We start from the raw sequence: 21,585 nt of genomic DNA on the forward strand, positions 1-21,585 counted from the left end.
TTGAGCCCTGACTACTCCCACTCCCATGCTGAGGAAGAGGCTGGCTCCCCCAGGTCTGGGGAATGACTGGTAACTGCAAAGAGAGGGAGTGAGGTAGGTCAGGATTGCAGAACACAATCCAGATTTCCCTCAACATGCAATCTGTGCAAGCAATACCAGGCTCTTCGGAGAGCAGCTGTGTGGCACAGATCAGGTCCAGCCCTAGAAATGCAGGCAGGTAGATAGTAGCGGGATACATTGTCTATGTCTGGCTATCCGCCTAGGAGCTCAGGCCCCTACCAAGCAGCCCTGCTTCCCCAGAGAGCAGCTGAGTCCTTCCACAGCTCCAGATCTGCCTGAGGAAAGCAACAAAATCCTTCAAGGAGAAACAGGCTTTTCAGGGAGACAAATCACAATCAGATTCTTTCAGTTCAGTGTCTCCCTGCAAGCTACCATCTGTTCCATCCCTCCATCTCCTTCAGGATGAAAGGGGAGTCTGTGCTTTCCCCTTCCAGTAGTGAAGGGCTGGAGATGCTTATGGGAATGCGTGTCACTGTCTCCAGTATCAAACAAAAGCAAGAAGGGAGTGCAGCTCCAGGTCTGCATGGCAGATTTCAGCACGCACACGCTGTCCACCATCAGTGGGGTTTTCACCACCATGTGGCATTGGGCGCTATACTCGCAGCCACTGAGCCCTGCATTATCAGTCACCACCTCCTAGCCCCTGGGATTCCAGGACTCTTCCTTGTGCTGCTCTTCCTGCCCAAGGTACCTCTGGCACAAGAGGTGCACAATGAAGACATGTCTTGTCCCATGCTGGGGGAGGATCGCAAAGGGGGTGGAGCGCTGGCCTGGGATGTCGAAGACCCAGATTCAGTTCCTTGCTGTGCCATGGACTACCTCTCTCATTTCATTGCTGAGCCCAGCCTCAGTTTCCCCTTCTGAGAAATGGGATGTTGATGCTTCCCCACCTTACAGGGGTCCCAGAGACAAGGAGGCACCCCTCAGATAAAAGTAATGCCCCTTGATGTGTCACAGAACAAAGCCCCTGTAACTGAGTCAGCTGCAGGTCTCATTTGCGTTTCCTTCCTGGATCCTCCCACGCATGGCTGTGTGGAGCTGTCGCTTGGGAGAAGCATGTCTCTACAGCAGTGTGCGTTTGCTTTGCCCTTTCCTCAGGATGCGAGGGACTTGTTTGAATTAATTAATTGCATTGGAAAAATGTACCATTCATGTATTAGCTGCGGCAGAAATACCTGTGTGTGTTGGCAGTTACCTAGCTCCTTCAAGGCAGCAATTAACACCTGCTGGTATAGACCAGGCATTTCTGCACCAGTCACCCAGGTGCATGTGCTTCCTGTGACTTTGGGGATGGGGCATGGTTGGTAGCTATGTGGGTGGGAATTAGTATATGCAGTATTTGGAGCGCCAGCCATTTAGAAGTAACTTGCAGCCTCCGCCCTCTCCCCCATACCTGCCTTGTCTCAACCCCAGAGTTGTGATTAATCTGTGTTCTTAATCCCCCTCTGGGCCACCTCATCCAATATGTGCAGCAGCCAAAACTCAGGAGAAAGGGGAGAACTTCCTGGGATGCACCGCTGGCTGGGTTACAAGACAGGTAGCGAATTCCTCTCCTCCCTTGCAAGCAGCCTAAGTTTCAATGTCCTTTGGCTAACTGAGCTGGCCGCCGTGTTTGGCTTTCAGTATGGGGCAGCTGACACAGATGGGACCAGCACTTCTCCCATGGCCAAGCTAAGAAACCCACCCCCACGAAAGAGTGAAGGGAAGAAGGGGATCAGGCTAGTTTGGAGAGAGCCAAGGCAGAGCAGGGCTATGCCTGGCCTGTTAGGTGGCGGGGGGGGGGGGGGGGGGGGGGAAACACACGTGTACCAAAGGCACCCTGGAGGCCAAGAGTTTTCCTGATGTTACCCCACGAAAGCCACTAGCCTGGCCCCAGGAATGAACTTGGCCCACCACCTACAGACCGGTTAGCGCTGAGAACCCTGCCATGGGCAGAGATCCGCTGGTACCAAGTACCTCTGGGAGCAGGTGCCTGTCTTGGTGTGCCGGGGAGCTGGTTGAGGAGAAGGGGAGCGTTGGGTCCTTTGGAAGGCAGGGAAGTGTGAATGGGCGAGGAGATGAAACAAGGTGTGACCCTGCATCCCCCAGTTTAACTTACACTTTGGATCGGAGCATAAATGTGAGCAAACAGAGCTGGGCTGGTTCAAGCCGGCTCCCTCTCAGAGGGGGTCCCCTGCCACTCGCCCTTTCAGGGACCCTTTGGGGGAGGTGGGGTAGCACTGGCCATGCGAGAGAAAGCCCTGCCCGGGGCAGCTGCGCCTCCCGGGGGCTGGCAGCTCCGGAGATTTCCCTGCAGTGTGATTGGCTGCCAGCCGCCGGGGAGCCCAGGTGGGAGGATGCTCTGTCGGCAGAGCTGGGCGGGCGTCCGGGAGGCGGCCTGGGGAAGGGGGCGGGGCCAGGCGGGAGGCTCGCTGTCAGCCGGGCTGAGCAGGGCCAGGGCGCCAGGCCGGCTGGGGGCGGGGCCTGGGGCGGGGCCCGGTGGAGCCACGCCCCCAGGCTGACAAGGGATGAGGTAATCGTGGAAGCGGCCGAAATTGAAGCCGGGCCGCGGCGGGGAGAGGAGCGGAGCCCGGCCCGGCAGGTGCAGCGCAGCGCCGGGCCCCGCGGCATCATGACCGAGCGGTGCAGCCTCTGGAGCGCCCTGTCGGCGGCCGCCTGCTGCTTCTACCGCGGCTCCTTCATGCAAGTGCAGGTGAGGGGCGGACTGACCCCGGGGCGGGGGGCAGGAGCCGGGTACCCCCGGCTGAGCTGGCTGGGGGGGGGGTTAGTCGGGGCTGGGTGCTGGGACTGGGACTCCGGGTGGGTGAGGTAGAGGCAGCAGGAGGTGCCCCCCCACTCCCTGCTGGGGCAGGGGGGCTCTAGGGGGTGACAAGGGGGGAGAAGGTGCAGCTGCAAGCAGGGTTATGGGGAGGGGGGGGAAATCAGTCACACACCCCCCAGCTGACCCTTGCCAGGCTGCTGCTTTCGGGGGACATAGCTCAAGGCTCCATGGGCAACCCCATCCCCCAGACATACAGCTCCTCCCCCAGTCTCCCTGGAGCTCCCAGGCTGCAGCAGGGGGGCAGCGAGGTCTGATCCCCACGGGTGACGCGCTGGCCCCACTTACAGATCTGTCCCTGCCAGGTTCAGCACTTGTTGGTCAGCTCTGGGCTCTGGAGAGCCAGTCACACTGGTGCTAATCCCGTTGCAGCCACTTGCGCTGCAGAGCCCTGGTGAGCAACCGAGAAGGGCAGATGAGGCTGCCAAGACTCACCTGGTGCCAAGTCAGGCAGGGGATGAGGGATAGCCCCTCTCTTGCTGCAGTCACTGCCTCGTGTGTGCAGCCCACACTCCAGCTGGGGGAGTGACAAGGGTTCCCCCTGCTTTCTGACACATGCAGTCTGCTCTGCAGGCTCAGCAGCAGCTTCCTGCTACAGGGATGCAGCAGGGAAGGTAGCCAGAATCTAACCTGTGCCACTCGCTGGGTACCTGTGCTGGCAGTGGGGCTGCTTGTCAGAGGCTCCAGAGCCCCGAGGAGGCTAGGTGGGGAGATGTGTTCTTTTGTCTGACAGTGATTTTTCATAACTGTTTAAAAAATAAATGCTCCGGTTGTGACTCAAACCAAAACGTCTTTGCCGACCCACACTGCTGGGGACCCATACTGCTGGCAGTGTTGCAGTTTTCACTGTGGGTCTACAGCAGCTGTCAGATGGGCATAACACTCTTTCGCCCGCCCCTTGCTTTATAAAATCCTAAGGCTGGAAGAAATCTCAGGAGGTCATGAAGTCCAACTCCCTGTTGAAGGCAGGGCCAATCCCAACCAGGGCTTTGTCAAGCCTGGACTTAAAGACCTCTAGGGAAGGAGATTCTGCCACCTTCCTAGGCAACCTATTCCAGAGCTTCACCACCCTCCTAGTGAGATAGTTTTTCCCCAATATCCAACCTAGACTTCCCCTCCTGCAACTTAAGATCATTGCCCCTTGTTTTGTCTAGTTAGCCAGGATTGTGAACTCTTTGGAACAGGGACTGTCTTACTAGGTGCATGTACAGCACCTAACACAACAAGTTACTGCTGGACTACAGCTACTGAGGTGTGCTTGAAATAGGTCCCGTTTTCATGCAACCTTTTCCTTCTACTCCTCTCACCCCACCTCCCAAATTCTTCAAGCTTTCACCAGACTGGATTAGTCACACACAGAGCCTTGCTGGGATACAAATTTGTATCTGATTCCACAAAATGAGCCCCCAAATATAAAGCAGATAACTGCAAGCTTGCAGAACTCTAGATGGAAAATTTGCACCCACATCTGCAGCTGCAGAGATCTATGGATTTGCAGGACTCTACCCAGACCATTTAAAACCAAACACAAAACCCCATTTCTAGGCTTCTACAGTGAATGTTTTTTGCCTGGTCCCCTCCCCCAAAAAAGAACACACAACAGCATCTGAGCCTCATAAGAAAAGCCTCTTTGCCCCATCTTTTCATTGTGAAGCACCCCCTGCCAAACCCAAAGAGTTGCCTTTATGCCTGTCTGACCAGGAACATGCTGGGTAGTAAGTGCTATAGGAAGAGCAAGGCTAATTAGTAGTTATGGTAGTGTTAGCAATGTGCTGTGGGGGAAGCAGATACAATCCAAAACAGACACCCAAATCTGGCACATGTCACAGTTCTATCTGGTATTACCCAGGCATTATGTGCAAGGGTCCAATTCAATCCCTTCTTAAAAGGCACTTCTTCCAGAAAGCACTTTGATAAGAGCCCTTTAACCCAAAAAGCCTCTATGGTTTGAAGTTCAGATCCTTGTCTTGTTTATCTGCATTGGCTGTGTCTGACTTCACTTAACGGATGCTCAAGGAGCCAGGGCCTGATTCTCATCTTCTTACACCGAGTGTCCCCACGTAGACTTGTGGTGCCAACACAGGTAGCAAGAAGGGAGAAGCAGGTCCCTTTACCATGTTTTCCATCACACCCAGCATATGCCAGGTGCCTATCAAGTCATAGGAGCGGAACAGAGCATTGCAAGAGGCCAACTACATTGGACTGCAAATTCAGAGAAGAGCCTTCTAGGGCAACATGGGTTAAAAAAAGCAACAAGAGCATTATGGAAGGGATGACTTACCACTGGCATGCCGACTCCTGGCTGCACGTGGTGTAGCAGCATCTTTTCCTATAGTACCTCCTGCTAACAGCTAGTTTGACCCTGTGGTGGCTCACCTCTTCTTGGGATGTAGCTCTCCCCCAGCACTTCTGGGTAACAAACAAACATACAATCCCTCTCCCTGGTCTGTCAGCTTCAAGTCTGAGCCCAGTAAGTTGGGTACTCTTTCCTGGGGCTTTGTACCCCCTTACCAGGAGCTGGCAGGGGAACACAAGGCCAACATCTGCACTTGGCTGCAGTGCAGGGATCCTAGAGCAAGCACTGAAGGGTCCTCTTTGAGCTACACTTCCTTTATTGATAGCATCACCCAGCCCCTCTCCAGCTGGGTTTCATCATTAATTAAGCCTGCTCCAACCTCCAGTTGCAACCAGGTGGGTTAATTGGTCTCTCCAGACCTATTTAATCCTTTCATCAGCTGTCCTGTTGGGTAGGCACCATATCATAGGTCCACTGCTTCTGTTCCAGGTATCTTGGAGCTCCTTAAATCAGGAGGACCTGAACTTTAATGATCCTGTCTGCACTGCCTGGGTGCAGGCAGGGACCACCCTAACTCCTGATAGCATAGTCAATGCAAGCACTGGTCTGGATTTTCTGGGGACTGCTTCTCTTCCAGAGCCTTGTTGAAGGATCTGAGCCTGGAGGCTCAAGTCCAGAGCCTTGCTGAAGAAACTGGAGGGAATGTCCACAGGACATGCTGCTCTGGCTCAGCAGTGCATGGGTTAAACAAAAGTGCATTAGGCATTCTGAGCCAGAACTGCAAGAGTTAAAGGGCTATAGTCTCTCGCTGGGACACTGCAAGGGCTGTGGCATTATTTCCCACAGTGCAGGGTTAAAAGTGAGCCCCAAGTGCTCCCCTGGCCCTACCAGATCTTCATCTCCATCTATCTGTCCAAGCCCAGAGAGTGAACATGCACTGAACTCCACATGAATGACTGGAGCCTTTCCAGCTGACAACAGCATCTCCGCCACTCCACCAATAGCACTGCATCACCATCCAGCACTAAAAGCAATGACATCATTTCTGACCAATAGCGGCTCAGCACTGGAATGCAGCAGTAGCCTTGGAGTGAGATAACTAATATCAGATGGATGTGCATATGCAAGCCCTGGCTGCGTCTACACTAGGGCCTCACCCAGCAGCCCAGCTCCCATCTAGGTACCAGCACTGCAACGTGTCCAGCACAGTCCCGCTGTCTGGGCTTCAGCTTCGACCCATCTCCATATGTCGATCTGCAGTTGCACAGACTGCTGTTTCGTACCTCAGCCCCCTAACATTTCAGCTGTCCTCCAGCCCATCATTGTTCCAGTGCAGTGCAGCTGCCACGAAAGGTCATGGTCGAGGAGGGAGGTGACTGTGTGTGTGTGGCTGTGACCAATTCCAAAAGGAGGCTTTGAATCTCAGGAGGGAGACCTTGAACTAGAGTCAAACCTCAGTGGGGAGCTGGTGCAGAGAGCAGTACACTTGAGTAATGTGTTCAGTGACCGATGTTGCCAAACAGGCGGGCTGGTACGCTCTGTGCCAGTTGTTGCTCTTTCAGGGTGTGTGGCTTCATTCCTAGATAGAGCGGAGGAGTGGACTCTTGTTTTGGTCTTAAAGACCAGGATGATTGACAGTGCTCGTTACACAGACTTGTTTCCCAGAATCTCCTTTATTATACACAAACAAAAATGCCGGCCAGCTGCAGCAGCGAACACAAGAAACATAGTTACACAAAAGGTAACTGGATATTTTACAGGTGTAGCTTGTCTATCTAACAGGGGATTCTAGTCCTCTTTGCCACCAGCACTTGATGGCTGTGAAAGAGCAGGAAGTGCTCCAAAGAGCACTGTTAACCTCTCGGGCAAGGGTCAGTTTTGGGGTTCACTGTGATTCCTGAGTCCTTGGAAAGCTGTAATTAGCCTTGCCTGGTTTGAGGTTTCATGCCACATCCGCCCAAGCCTGTCCAGTCTCTTAAAAGTAAGCATCATTTTCACCTCCTTCCATCAGTCACTTGAAAGCCCTTCTCACATTCCTCTACCTGTCCAAGTATTGGTCTTCCTTGCTTTTCCCAGTCCCAGGGCCATTTGGCTGTTCCACCCTGGATCTGGTTCTCTGGCCCCTTGTCTGTAGCAGGTGCTACAAAAAAGTGAGGAGTTGACAGCATCCCTGGACAGAGGGCCCCAGCAAGGTCCTGTCAGGAGGTTCTTGAGTTCATGAGGAAATCTGGATTACGCACATGGGTCATGTCAAAGGAGACTGGCCTGGGGCTGGAGAGGGTGAAAGAAGTTTGGTGAAGTTTAATGGGAGTGTGCATTGCTCTCACAACTGATTTGTATTTTCAGACAAAGGGGGGAAGGGGAAGAGAAGGGGAATACGGACTGCTTCTCTCTGCTAGACTGATGGAAACGTGTCTTGTGCCTGACAGCAGGAGAGAATGTGGCATCAGCTAACGCTCATGGCCGGTACTAGTCGTACATAACAAAATACCCCCAGGCCTGCCTTTTGTGCAGTAGGTAGCAAGGTTGAAATGAGACTGCAGGTGGGTAGGAGAAACACACCCACCCTAGGGCGGTATGAGAAAATGGAGTGCAAATGTCCTGGCTAGAGGCGCCCCCCCCCCCCCCCCCCGATTCCTTTCAATAGAGTTCTCTGATCCCCGGCCTCTCCCTGTCCTTTCTCATCCATCCCCTTGGCAGGACTGGCCCTTGCTGGGCTGGACATTCTCACACCAGCCAGAAGCTGTCAACTACAGCAGAAGATGGGGGATTCCAACCCTGGGGAACGAACCTGCTAGTCTGGCCGAGGGCTTGCAGCCGGTGCTCTGCAGTGCAGAGGTGGGGGGATAGCGAAGGGGGAGGGGCACACAGAGAGGAGGAATCTCCTGCCTTCTTCCATGCAGTGATGGCAGCATTCCCGGTAGCTGGAACAGAAGGATTTCATCCCACCGAGCAGATCCAGGCAGCGTCTGTGGCAGCTCCTAGTCTACTCTGGTTCTTCAGGGGTGACTGTGTCACCTCCTCCATCCTCCCCACTGTGGCATGAGTTGCCTTTACTCTCCATTAGCATACTGAGCTGTGGAAGGCCAAGTGCCAAGCACTTGATTCAGCTGCTCATGGAACAGGCATGTTCTCTGCCCTGCGCCAGACGTACTGTTATTGTTCTGGGCCTTGTCAGCCTCCTGCTCTCCTCTTGGCATTGCTAACTGCTGGGGGTGATGCCCTTCTCAGCCAGTCAGCCAGAATGCCTGTGTACGCACCAGTGTTCCTATGACAGCGTTTGGCGGGCCCTGGATCTCCTCATCTTGCCAGCGCCTTCCTGTTGGCTCCTGGCCAGCTGGCAGCATGCTCCTGGGAAGGCCTCCGAGATGGGCTAGTGCCTGAAACAGAATCAAGTTGATTGCTCAGATAACGGTGTGTACAGGGCTGGTTGTGCACATGGCTTCTAGCACACATAACCCCCATGCTGAATGCTGACCAGACAGGCCAGTTAAGCAGCGACAGATGCACTGTGGCTGGAAGAGGGGTGTGTGTGCCAGTGATGCTCTTCCACCAGCAAGTCCCATCTGTGCTGGTACTGCACACCGGAGGACCGTGCAGCTGTATTTCAAGCATGTCTAATGCAAATGGTGCAGTGCTAACGGATGTGCCATGTGTCACAGGCATGCAAAGGTGACCAAGTGGTGGCTAATGCAGCCCGCTCTAGTGTAGACAAGGCAATCCAGGGACAGCTGGGGAATAAACAGGGCGAAGCAGGGGGCAGTGTTCCCTGCAAGCTGCATGCTCAGGCAGCCGCCCCAGAGAGAGTCAGGTGCTGCCCAGCTGATGAGCAAAGCTTCCACAGCCACCCACAGGGGGGTAGCCTGTGTTTTTACAGGTGGTGCACACAACAAAATTAATTCCACCTGTGGATGGGTGGAAAAAAAAAAAAAGGGAATCCTGCAGCATGTCAGAGCCGCATGCAGCGGCAGGACTTTCCCATCCAGTCAGCTTGGCAGCTGAGGGTGCTCACTACTCACAAGCAACCCTCCCCTCCTTCACTCCCCCCGGGTCCCCACTGCGAGAGGCTCCTGCTCATTCAATGCTTTCCTCTTCTTCTCCTAGTTTAGCACCTGGCCATCAGCACAAATGCTGTCCTGGCCCCTGGCCAGATCCAGGCTCAGGAACAGTGGGTGTTGCTTGGCTGGGCCTGTGTTTTGTTATCCTTTGCTTATGTGAATGGCGAGGATTTGGGCAAAGCTCAGATGCACTATATTGGCTGGACCAGTCCCTGAGGGGGAAAAGGGAGAGAACAAGCCCCAGATTAATGTATTTATTGCAGACATAACTTTGGAGGTTGCAATAGACCAAACTTATGCCTCTCACTCATTCTTCACTTTTTAAAAAAAGCCTTTTTTCCACTGATTACTGTGGAACACTGATACTGCTGGGGTAGCACCTTGCTAGCACCCTGCTTGGTGCCCCTTCGCACCAGGCACTGTGTCCCTGTGGTTTATCTTCTGCCATGTGTACAGGTACATCGGGGAGACTCATCCAGATCAGACAAATGGGGCGCATGAAGGGGTGAGGGGGAGATGGCTAGAGGCCGCAGGGGAGCAGACGCACCATGAGGTAAGACAGCGTGCTCCCACATGAGGAGGAGAAATGGCTCTACAAGCCCAAGCTACAGAGGTGTGGGTGCAGCTGGATTTCCAGGAGGGAAGGCAGGGGGAAGCTTTCAGTGCAGGATTGATGGGATCTTGGAGGCTCTGCTGTACCTGCCTACACAGGTCTTCAGTGTCTGTTGAGGTTAGTGGCAAAGGTTAAAGATGCAAGGTTGGCGGAGGAGGGGAGAGCCACCCAGGGGCTCTCACAAAGAGAATGAGGGGTGAGTGCCTGAGGGGGGTAGAGACAGAGCAAGCTACTGGGGAGAGAGGGAAGGGCTGCTCCCTCATCTAAATGCTGCAATGACCAATTCTAAGCTTTTGCTGGCTCGTTGACCCCTCGGCACTCTGTCGTTTGTCTTCTTGTTCCTCCCCGCATGCTGAACTGGGGGTCCTCCCATGCACGCCCTCAGTCGCTCTGGGTCTCCCCCAGTTCTCAACACATCTCCCTGTCATCTCCCATGGTGCCCCTGGAAAAGGGAGGGAAACTAAAGCAGGACTAAAAGAACCAGGAGAGCTGCTACCCCCAGTCTGGGCACCTCTGAGAAGTGGCTGCTTGGGGGCGTGGATAGGGACGCAGTCACCAATTCCATGCTCCCCTGCTTGGGCAAGCCCCCCAAGCCCTCCTAGTCACATGCATTAGTGACCTCAGTAGGATTCCTCCCCTTCCCCCCCCAGCTTGCAGCCCTGTCCAGGGTTGGGTGGAGTCTGACCCCACAACTGCACCCCCTCTGCGTGGCTCATGTGCTGCCCGGTGGGCACTGCAGGCTGCACGGGAATGTCCCCACATCCCCTCCAGCCCTAGAGTTTAGTTCTGGAGGCATCTTATGGGGAGCCTTTGCTGCCGGGGAGGGAGCCACAGTGAACAAGCTGCTGCTGCCACTCATACCCAGAGATGCGGGCGGCTCCATGTCAGAGGATGGGGTTGTCATGGCAACAGTATCTGCTAAGGCCTAGGCCCCCTGGGAGGGAGCTGGACTTTGGCTGTATCCCCTGGCTACCATTTCTTGTTAATAAAGTTCAGCTGTGTTTGAATAGGTTTGTCCGTGTGTTTAAACGCATGAAGGGGCAGGAGAACACCTGCTAAGGGGAGCACCCAGGGGCCAGAGCCAGCCAGATACCTGACGAAGCGGGTCCTTGCCCACGAAAGCTGATGCTCCAATAAATCTATTAGTCCGTCAGGTGCCACAGGAGTTCTCGTTGTTTTTGTGGATACCGACTAACACGGCTACCCCCGATACCTCCCCCTCCCACTGACTTGTGAGAGTTCTGAGCACTCAACCTGACAGGATTGGGCCCCAGGGCTGCAAGGGGAATTAGCAGCTCATGCTCCAGTACGGGTAGAGACACGTCTGCACACAGGCAGCCCCAGAGGGTGCCGTGTTTCCTGTGCCCTGTACTCTGTTGAGGGCTCGCCTGAGCCATCCCCTGGTGAGAAAAGAAGGGGGCCTGGTGGGAACCTGGAGCAATGCAGTCAGTGCAGAGGATCCAGAGATACGCTGGGGAATGTGAGGAGCAAGGTAGCCAGCCCCATCTCTGCCCAGCGTGCCCTGGCCAGGACAGTACAGCTTCACAGAGCACACTGCACGGGGCTGAATCTGGAGCTGCTGTAAGCAGTTCAGATCTGCTGAAATCTGTGGAGTTTCACCTGCTGGCAGCAGGTCTGGATTTAGCCCCTTGTTGGCTTCGGCTGTGTTTAGGGTCCCCAAAATACATCGGAACTGTTGAGTGGGGAGCGCAGCCAGGGGCAGGGCAGAAGAGAGGCTGGATACAGCGGAAGAGAAGGCAGTGGCTGCACTGCAGAAGGTAACTAGCTGGTCTACACGAGGCAGGGAAGTCCATTGCAGATACATAATTCTAGCTACACAAAGTGCTTAGCTAGAATTGACTTATCTGCAATCAACTTACCTGGCCGTCTTCACAGAGGGAGGTTGACGTGAGAAACTCTCCCGTCGCCCTTCCTTACCGGCGATGAAGCGTACGGGTTTGACTGCTGAACCCAAAGAAATCGATTTCCTGTGTCTCCACCGGGTGCACAATATCAGACTCCGTAAGACCAACCCTGACCAGCTCGATCTTCCACATAGTCTAGACAGACCTTAGTGCATGCAGAGGTGGGGAAGCAGACGGCAAGAAGACAAGGGCTTGCTGAACACAGGGAGCGGGAAGGTTTGAGGTTATCTAGGGCAAGCCCACGGCCGCGTTAAAAGCAAGAAGGTTGTTTTCCAGGTTTCAAGGCAAACAAACTGGCAGCAGAGCAGAGGATAGGAGCATGTAATCCTGCATCTATGTACAGAGAGCTGGGGCCTTGGAATGCCAAAGAGAATGGGGCTGTAAGAGGAGATGAAGGCTTGGCAGGGACTTCAGCAGACAGCCTACTAAACACAGAGAATGCCTGGGAGGTGATGACAGGCAGATGGAAACTTGTGGTTTAGGATGATTTCTACGTGAAAGGCACAGGGGAGGTCTGATTGCCCAAGAGAGAACACTGTGCCTGAGACAATTAGCTGAAGGAAGCTGAGCGGAAACCACAAATTTATTTGGTCAAGATGGACGAGAGTGATCATTGAAGGTGTCGGGAGATGAAGTGCAGAGTGTCGTCAGGGTGAAGCTGGTGCAGGTTACAACCAAAGGGACTGAGGGGGTAGAGAGCAGGAGAAAACGAGCCGGCTGAGACTCCACACAGAAGGATCTCCAGCAGCGAAAGCGTTTGATAGGAGCAGATTGATCAGAGCGCGCTCCACGTGGTACACAACTATGGAAGGGACCCAGGAGGAAGGAGTCCTCCAGTCTCAGACTTCCCTAAGGTCCAGGCTCAGGAGGAGGAGAGCCCATGAGCAGAAGAGAGGTCACTTCATGACAGTGAATGAGAGTGGCTTGCCGGCTCTGGCTAGAGTGAGAAGAACCTGTTCAGGAGGTGCTTGAAGAACTCAGGCAGTGATGTTCTAGTGCTCTGCTAAGAAAGGAGAGGGTGGGTGGTTGCAGATGTGAAAGAACTGGGTGGGAAATGAGAGCTAACCTACAGAGAACGGCTGGAGAGCAGGTGGATCTGTGGTCACAAAAGGGGAAGAGAGCAGAGAAAGAGGTTTTGGGCATGGGGACCACATTCCAAGGAACCAAGCCAGCTCTCAAACAAGTGCAGGTCCGAAGCATTTGCCTGTGGATGTGCATCTTGGACCCTTTCATTTCCTGCCAGTTGGACCATGGCTAGTTTTTCACTTCCAACTACAGCCACCAACAGCCTCAGTGAACTCTGCCAGTGCTGGGGCTGGGCAGCTCTTGTACAATGTAATCCAGATCAGAGACGTGAAACAGAACAAGAATTCTTCCAAATCCCCATTGGTTTCAGTAGGCATTTTTGTGGAGTAGGAATGCCAGTGCCTAGCCATAAATGAATGAGTGACCGGTATATTAGCCTTTAGCATCACATAATCGAAAGGGGCAACAAGGAGCTCCAAATCTGCAACTGATGGAGTGGGCCAAACTCTGCTGTCAGTTACACCCTGGATTCCAGCATATGGTCACCGTTATACCTGGGAATGTGGGCCAGTAACAGTGTTCCCTCTCAGTCGAGCATATGGGCAGCCACCCAGGAGAGATTCAGGTGCCACCCAACTGATTAGTGGACTGCCCACAGCAGTCAGCATGTTTTTATGGTGGTGCACATGCCTTGGTGCACATAAAATTTATTCCACTCATGGCTGGAAAAAATTAGCGGGAACACTGGCCAGTCGGTGTAATGAAAAGGAGGAAAATGTGGAAGTTAAGCAAAGGAAACTTTGCAGTAATGAGATTCATCAGACTTGTACATGGGTTGGAAGGCGCTCCCCCCTGAGCAATTCCTAACTGGACAAAACGGATATTGTATCTGCATGACAAAGGGGGAGCCTGAGGGTGGTGGTGGTGGCATGATGTGATAAATGAGACCGAAATCTAGGCGCTCTTGCTCCCAGGCCCAGCTGCACTAGACAGCACTGCCTGAAGGCACTGAGAACATGTTGCTGTCCATAACCTTTGGAACCAATATTTCCATGCTGGCCCAGAATGCAGGGCTAACATTAGCTGTAGGGCTGTGAGTCATGCCTGTGTGAAGTGGTGCGCCAGGGCTCTTTCTAGACAGGAGATGCCTGCATGAGTATTGGCTGAAATAACACAATGGGAGGGGCCAACGGAACTCCCAGCTGCACAGGTGTAAATCCAGAGCAAGTCCTTGGGGATGCTGCTCTGGGATATTGAGGAGCACAGCCTGTCCCTCCCAGGCTCCGGGCTTGTGTGTGTGAGTGCAAGTCCAGCTGTGATTATAGTTGTGACTGGATACCCTCAACAGCCCTCTGGGAATCCTGTCATTTCTCTGGGGTGCTGCTCTGAGCTTGGTGGTCCTGTGCCTACATCCCAGCTTCAGCTGATCCGAGACATTACGTCATCCCCTTGTGTCTCTCTAGGGGCGGGGGAAGGGAGGCTGGTATGTTTTAGGCTCAGGTGCAGGAGTGTTAGTAAAAGCTCATTTCTATGCAAAAGATTCCCTTTAATTCTGTCATTATTATTCATGGTACTGGCAGGCTAACAGAGTGGCATTAACCCTTTAGCGGACGGGTCTCCTGTTACTGCCATGATATGATCTATCCTTAACCTCAGGGCGAGCTTTCCCCAGCCGTGCTCTGACTGCAAATCAGACAGTGTGGCTTTCCACCCCCACCCCTCATTTTAGTTGCCCTGGCTCAATCCACAACCCCCCTTCAAACCCAGACCCAGATGCTACTCGCTTCCCTCCCCCCCGTTAGGAAGTGTCATCCTGCTTTAAGTATGCTGACCAGTCTGCAGGCGGGGGGGTGATGGTCTGGAGTCGGGAGTCAGCTCAAGTGCTGAATTGTGCAAGGGAAAGGCTCTGGTGCTATCCTACACAGCCCTGAAGAGCCAGCAGAAACGACATCAGCCTATGCACAGTGTGAGCAGTGAGGGTGAAAGGCGGGGGGACAGCAAGGACCCAACCTGGGAACAGGCTGTGCTTTTATAATGCACAGCTGGTTGCCTCCTCGCAGGTTGGTGGCAGTCAAACGACTTTCCAACATCAGTCGCAGGGTAGGCTGCTCCAGCCATGAAGAAGAGTGGCCCACTAAAGTCCTGCCTTGAAGTCCTGCTTCTGACCCCGACATGAGAAGTGGCGTGGGCCAGGCGACGCATGGGGGAGGCCCTGCATTTACCCAGTTTCCTCTGACAACGCCCAGGTTTTGGCAGGGAGATGGGGGGGTGGGAATCAGCAATGTGGGTTTTACATGGGGGTGGGCCAGAACCCAGCTCCCCCCTTGCAGAGTCCCCAGAGCTGCTGTGCAGCATGGGAGCTAGATGGCCAAGGAGCCAGGTCCCAGTAGCCCAGGCCAGCACAGAGAACTCCCCTGCTAATGAGCACCCAGGAGTACCCCCTGACCTTCCCCCCATGAGTACTGGGTATTCCCCTGTTTACTAATTTACCCCCATTTCTTAAGTTTTGAGATAAACACTGAAGAAGTCCCAGGAAATCTCTCTCAAAATAAAAACAAAAAGCCAAAGGCCTTACCCAGCTGCTCTGTGCCTGGGTTCCCCAGCTGTACACAGGGATACTACTTCTGTGATAAGGCAACCATTGCCCTAGGACCCTCTAAAGTCAGGCTATGGCACGACAGGTGCCTCTGCCTCAGTTTCCCCATGGCCCAACTACTAAAAGGAACGTTGTCTCCCACTGTCGAATGTGAAGTCTCAGCTCTGGGCATAACGTACATAGATGTACAACAGGCCATAAAACCACTGTGGTAAAACTGTTCTCCTGCTTGCCAGAGAAAGACATACAAGGGAGTGAGATTTTTTCCATTCTTGCTCTAGGAATCTCACTTCCTTGTCACCCACCCTGGGGTCCACCAGCACCTGTTCCCCAATCCCTTTCTGCCCTTGTTCCAGAGCTCCGCTCTCTAGACCATCCACATGAAAATCCTCAGTCTCAGGACTCTTCTACACAACCACCAGTCAGCAATTCAGCCCCTTCAGCCTCCCCTCACTGGCTCTCCATCTTAGGGTGGCAGATTAGCCCCTTTTCTGACTAATTCAGGTGGCTCTCACCTGCCTCTTTCCTAACTCTGTGCTCACAGATAACTGGGAAGTTCCACGTCTCTTCCCTCTGCTCTAGAGGCCAGCCATGAATCCTCCTAAGCCCAGCTGAGAGTTGGCTTAGCAGACGTCCAAGCCAATCTGATAGCTTTCTTTGACAGAATAACATTTTCTGGATCGGGGAGAAGCGGTGGATGTGGTATACCTGTATTTTAGTAGGCATTTGCTATGGTCTCGTATGATCTTCTCATCAACAAACTGGGCAAATACAAGTTAAATGAGGCTATTATAAGGTGGGTGCATAACTGGATGGATAACCATTCTGAGAGTAGTTATTAATGGTTTGCAGTCATGCCGGAAGTGCATAACAAGTGGGGTTCTGGACGAGTCTGTTTTGGGACCGGTTCTATTCATTACCTTCATCAACGATTTAGATATTGGCACCGAGACTATGCCTATTAAGTTTGCACATGATACCAAGCTGGGAGGGGTTGCAACTGCTTTGGAGGATAGGGTCAGAATTCAAAATGATATGCACAACCTGGAGAAACGGTCTGAGGTAAATAGGGTGAAGTTTAATAAGGATAAATGCAAAGTACTCTGCTTAGGAAGAAACAATCAGCTTCATACATGCAGAATAGGAAGCAACTGTTTAGCAAGGAGTACTGCAGAAAGGGATTAAGGGGCCATAGGGGACCACAAGCTAAACATGAGTCAGTGTGACACCCTTTGGGGGAAAAAAAAAAGTGCAAACATCATTCTGGGATGCATTAACAGGAATGTCGCAAGCAAGACGTGAGGTAAATATTTTTTGCTCTACTCTGTGCTGACTAGGCCTCAAATGGAGTATTGTGTCCAGTTCTAGACATCACATTTCACGAAAGATGGGTACCTATTGGAGAAGGTACAGAGAGGAGCAACAAAAATGATTAAAGGTTAGAAAACATGACCTATGAGGAAGTTTGAAAGGACTGGGTTTGTTCAGTTTGGAAAAAAGAACACAGAGGGGACAAGATAACAGCTTTCAAGTATCTAGAAGGTTGTTCTAAGGAGGAGGGGAAAAAAATATTCTCCTTAACTCCTGAGGATAGGACAAGGAGCAATGGGCTGAAATTGAATCAAGGGAGGTTGAGGCTGGACATTAGGAAAAACTTCCTGTCAGGGCAGTTAAACAGTGGAATAAGTTGCCTGCAGAGGTTGTGGAATCTCCGTCACTGGAGATATTTAAGAGCAGGCTAGACAGACATCTGTCGGGGATGGTCTAGATGGTGCTGTGTCTCACCATGAGCACAGGGGACTGGACTCAATGGCCTCTCAGGGTTCCTTCCAGTTCTAGTGTTCTAGGACTCAATGATACAGACAAGCTGGCTTCCTCCTTCAAGGGCCAGGGACAGCTTAGCACAGCCTCTTTATTTTACAAGGACAAAATCCATCCATGTGTGAAGAGCACAGATACTGTGGTGAGGAGGGACACAGAGATAACACTGAATATTTCTGCAATTGCAGTGCAGATAGATCACTATGAAGAATGGGAAGTGAATTCTGTTGCATTGCTATTGCAGGGCACTATAGCCCTGTGTGGCCACATTAACTGTGAGACCAACAGATCTGCTGAGAAGAGATGCCACAAAACACAGGGTTGCCATGTTGGTTATCAGCCCACTGGTAGGAGGAAAAGAAATCAAAGCCCTCCCTCTCGTATCTCGACAGGTGTTGTATGTAGCTTCCGCCATACTGCTCACGACAAAAACGTGAGGGAAGGGCCACATGGACAGTAAATGTACACGTCTCCCATGTGCACAGCCTAGAAAAACTCGTGCAGAAGCAGCCATAAGAGTAAGGGTTTGATCTAGTCCAAAACCTTCTGGGGGATCCAATTCCCAGCCCCACATAGAAATAAAGATGCATTTACCTATCAGTCATGACTGCACTGGCAAATAGTGTAGTAGTGAGCAGCAGCCTGGTTCAGGCATAGGGTTTAGAATGGCATTCCAAAGCAGTCCTGCACTGTCAGCTGAGATGGAGCAGTGGAAACGCAGCGAGCCTGTGGTACACACAGCTTGACTGGACAGGCATTGAGGACCATGCTGTAGTCACCTGCAGATGGGATCACAGGCTCTGACCTTTCTTCCTCCAGCAGCTCTGCTTTCCATTGCGCTGGCATCATTGACTCCTGGCCTGCTGGGACTCGGCTAGACAGAAATAGCCCAGTGATGTCATACACAGTAGGGAGGGCAGAGAGGAGGCGGTGTCCAGGGGGACCTCTTGTCCACTGCAGGGGAGTTGCAGGTGCTTTGATTCAGAGCCACATACGCTGCCTGAACGCGGGGGCTGGGGGGAGGCCCATCACTGCATCTCTCCTCCCACAGGTGCACATGTCAACAGGCACACACCACCCATCCAAGCAGATAAGCAGCACAGCTGGCCCCCTGGTGATGCACAGAGCCCCAGAGCCGCCTTGTGAAACCAACCTGTCACCTGCAGTACCACTGACAGCACAGCCACGCAGCTCCCTGGGACCATCTTGCAGTGCATGTTAGCTGACCGCTCTCTTCATGCGTCACCGCCCTTCCCTCACCACAAGCCCTGATCCTCGGTCAGGGACAGGCCATTGCACGGCTGCCAACCGTCACTCAGTGCTGTGGGGGGTCTCTGATGTGCGGTGGCAGCTCTGTGTTTGAGGGAATTCTTTTCTAGTGGGTGGGGCATGTCTCCTTGGAGCGTCCCATGTGCCGAGGAGAGGCCCTGGCTTGGGACCGAGGGCCTCCCCTGGGGGGCCGCTTCAGTTCTCAGCTGGCTCCCTGCGCGTCCAGAGGATCTGGGCGGTGGCTGATGCGCGTGTGTGCTCTCTCTCCAGTTCTCCAAGGAGAAGTACATCCTTGACTCTTCACCGGAGAAGCTTCATAAGGAACTGGAGGAGGAGCTGAAACTGAGCAGCACGGATCTGCGCAGCCATGTGTGGTACCACGGGCGCATCCCCCGTGAGGTGAGGGGAAGCTGGGATGCTGCCGGGAGCCCTCAGCCTTGGCTGCCTGCCCTGGGAATCCAGGCTGGCCTCGAGCACACGTGCCCCAAGGCCCAGCTCTGCAGGGGGGCTTTGAAACTCATTGCTGGGCCCAAGCTGCCTCTCTGGCAGCCGGATGAGGAGAGTGTAGCACTGAACACTCTCACCCCTGCAGCAGGATGGCTGGGGAGATGGCTGGGGCTTAGAAGAGAGACCAAGGCCTCCTGAGTGACAGGAAGAGGTGGAGAGAGGGAGCAAGCCCGTCTCCCAGGAGCCGCCTGCATGGGCAATACTGCTCAGTCTGTGTTGCCTCCACGAATCTGCGCTGCCAGAATCACCTGCCTGGCCATGCGGTCAGGGGTCCATTGGGAGCAGCACCTGGGGGCACGAGCAGTTCCTTTGAAGCTGATGATACCTTCACACACACACCATTAAGGGTCCCACAGCTTCTCTCCCTGCACCCGCCTGAGCAGCCACAGAACTACCCGCTCTTCCTCCCCCTGTAGCCTTGAGCTCTAGCCTGGCGGTGGGCGGAGCAGATGGATGCTTGGAGGAGGAACTCCAGTTAGAACAACCACACAGGTGCCCCAGAACACTCAGCGTTGAGCTAACTTTCAGGTGCCTAGGGGAAAAAAAATGCAGGTTGGACACTGATCCATAAGCCCGAGTTCTGTGCCTGGGCTCCTTATGGAGAAACCATGGCAGAGAGACACCTTATAATGCCGTGGGCAAAAGCCAGCATGAGACTAGGCCAGAGAGCTGGGCAATGGGAAAGCCCAACCAGACGGATGTTTGCTAAGCCCCGTCCCTCTTTCAGAGATAGGTGCCTGTGTCCAGGCTGCAGGTAGCACCTGTCCATGCCAGTGACCCATGAACGGGAGCCTCTTCCCAGGAGCCAGTCAGCTTCAGCATCTGAGTGGTTTCTTGCAGGAATGAATTGGGTGCCTCCTTTGCGCCACATGCAAAGGACTAGAGGAGGCGTCACCATCCGTATTATAACTTTTAGCTCAATGGAAAAAAAAGAGACTGGAGCAGGGGGACAGGCCCTTGGGTCTCTCACCTTCCAGGTAGATGCCCACCCTGAGCTATAGAACAGGGGTCTCAAACTCATGGCCACATCACTGGCCACAGCAGTTTCACAATCTGGTCTGTGTGGCAGAGGCCGTCCATTCCCGTCACCGCCTCGCCCTCCCCCAATCCATGGCACCCCGAGAGATGCAGCCTTGGGGATTACTGGAGGAGGGGGTCAGTGTGTGTGTGGGGGGGTAGCAGCAGTCAGTCCCATGGTGGTGGGAGCCATGAGAAAGCAGCCAAGCAGAGGCACCAGTGTATATGCCCAGAGGCACAAACTAAGGTGCCCAAGGGAACAGTTACCTTGAAAGCCAAGGCACCGTGGTAGCTTAGGCTCCTCCAAGGTTCAGTGAGTGTTCTGTGAATCTCAGCCAAGCCTAAAACACTGGGGCAGCCCATCCTAGAGGCCCTCCATGAATATGGGCCCAGTTCTGTGTCCTGGAGGGTTTCTTTCTATGACAGTTTCAGGGGTTGGGATTGAGATTCCAGCTCCTGCTACAAGGAACATTTTGAGAAGGAAGCTAGCAGAGCTCTCCGAAGTGGCTGCAAGGAGCGAGAGGGCCCAGGTCACCTGGTGGAACTGCACCACACTGCATTTGGGTAGGCAAAGTCCTACCCAGTCAGAGCTGCAGCAGAGCTGGTGTGAAGGGCACAGGAATAAATGACTGTACAAGGGACAGGCCAGGGCAGGGCCTAGGTTAGTGCCGCCTCCCTCTCACAATGTGCCTCAGTCTTCTCCACCCCCTCCAGGATGAATTTATTTAGCAACTCAAACACCGCCCACCACTCACCCCAAACAAGTCCCTGGATTCCTCTCCCGAGCGGACGCTCCTCCCTCACCCAGGTTCTGGAACGTTGCTTGGGGCAGTCCTTGCCCAACGTCTCACTCGGCAGAAGGCCCTGCTGAGCCTAGGGCTGATTGTGTCCTTGTTGTCCCAGGTGTCGGAGAGCCTGGTCCAGAGGAACGGGGACTTCCTGATCCGTGACTCACTCACCAGCCTGGGGGACTACGTGCTGACCTGCCGCTGGAGGAATGAGCCGCTGCACTTCAAGATCAACAAGGTGATGGTGAAGTCCAGTGACGGCCGCAGCCACATCCAGTACCTGTTTGAGCACGAGAGCTTCGACAACGTGCCCGCCCTGGTGCGCTTCTACGTGGGGAACCGCAAAGCTGTCTCTGAGCAGAGCGGCGCCATCATCTACTGCCCCATCAACCGCACTTTTCCGCTGCGCTACCTGGAGGCCAGCTATGGACTAGCCAATGGGAAGCACGGGGCACCCCACAGCCCCACCAGCCAGAAAGGGGGGCACATCAAAAGGCGGAGCATCACCATGACAGACGGACTGACGGCCGACAAGATCACCAGGGGCGAGGGCTGCCCAACCAGGTAATGTGATAAAGGAAAAGCAGAACAGTCAGGGTCTCTGCAGGCCTCTCACCACCTCCCTGGGCAGATCTCCATTTGTGGAGAGTGGCACCAAGAGGGGAAGTGACTAGCCACAGATCATGCAGCAGCTCGATGGCAGAGCCAGACTAGAACCTACGCAGGCTGACTCCTTGTCCTCAGCCTCTATTTTGCCAGACACACTGGAATGATCAGCCACCTGCTGCTTT

General features: G+C 53.8%; 1 protein-coding gene across 2 annotated transcripts in view; it reads left to right on the top strand.

Annotated features, from left to right (window-relative positions):
* SH2D3C (SH2 domain containing 3C) overlaps positions 1-21,585 on the top strand; it is a 47,125-nt gene that overhangs the window by 14,859 nt on the left and 10,681 nt on the right. The window contains exons 1-3 of one of the 2 annotated variants that reach the window (XM_075015480.1): positions 2,631-2,752; positions 18,753-18,881; positions 20,910-21,358. In XM_075015480.1, coding sequence (XP_074871581.1) covers positions 2,672-2,752; positions 18,753-18,881; positions 20,910-21,358 — 659 coding nt within the window. In that variant the 5' untranslated portion in view covers positions 2,631-2,671. Of the gene's footprint in view, positions 1-2,630; positions 2,753-18,752; positions 18,882-20,909; positions 21,359-21,585 lie in introns of those variants that run through there. The other variant, XM_075015482.1, reaches the window with a different exon arrangement.

Source organism: Carettochelys insculpta, chromosome 21 (genome assembly GCF_033958435.1).
Source record: "Carettochelys insculpta isolate YL-2023 chromosome 21, ASM3395843v1, whole genome shotgun sequence".
Classification (NCBI taxonomy): Eukaryota; Metazoa; Chordata; order Testudines; family Carettochelyidae; genus Carettochelys; species Carettochelys insculpta.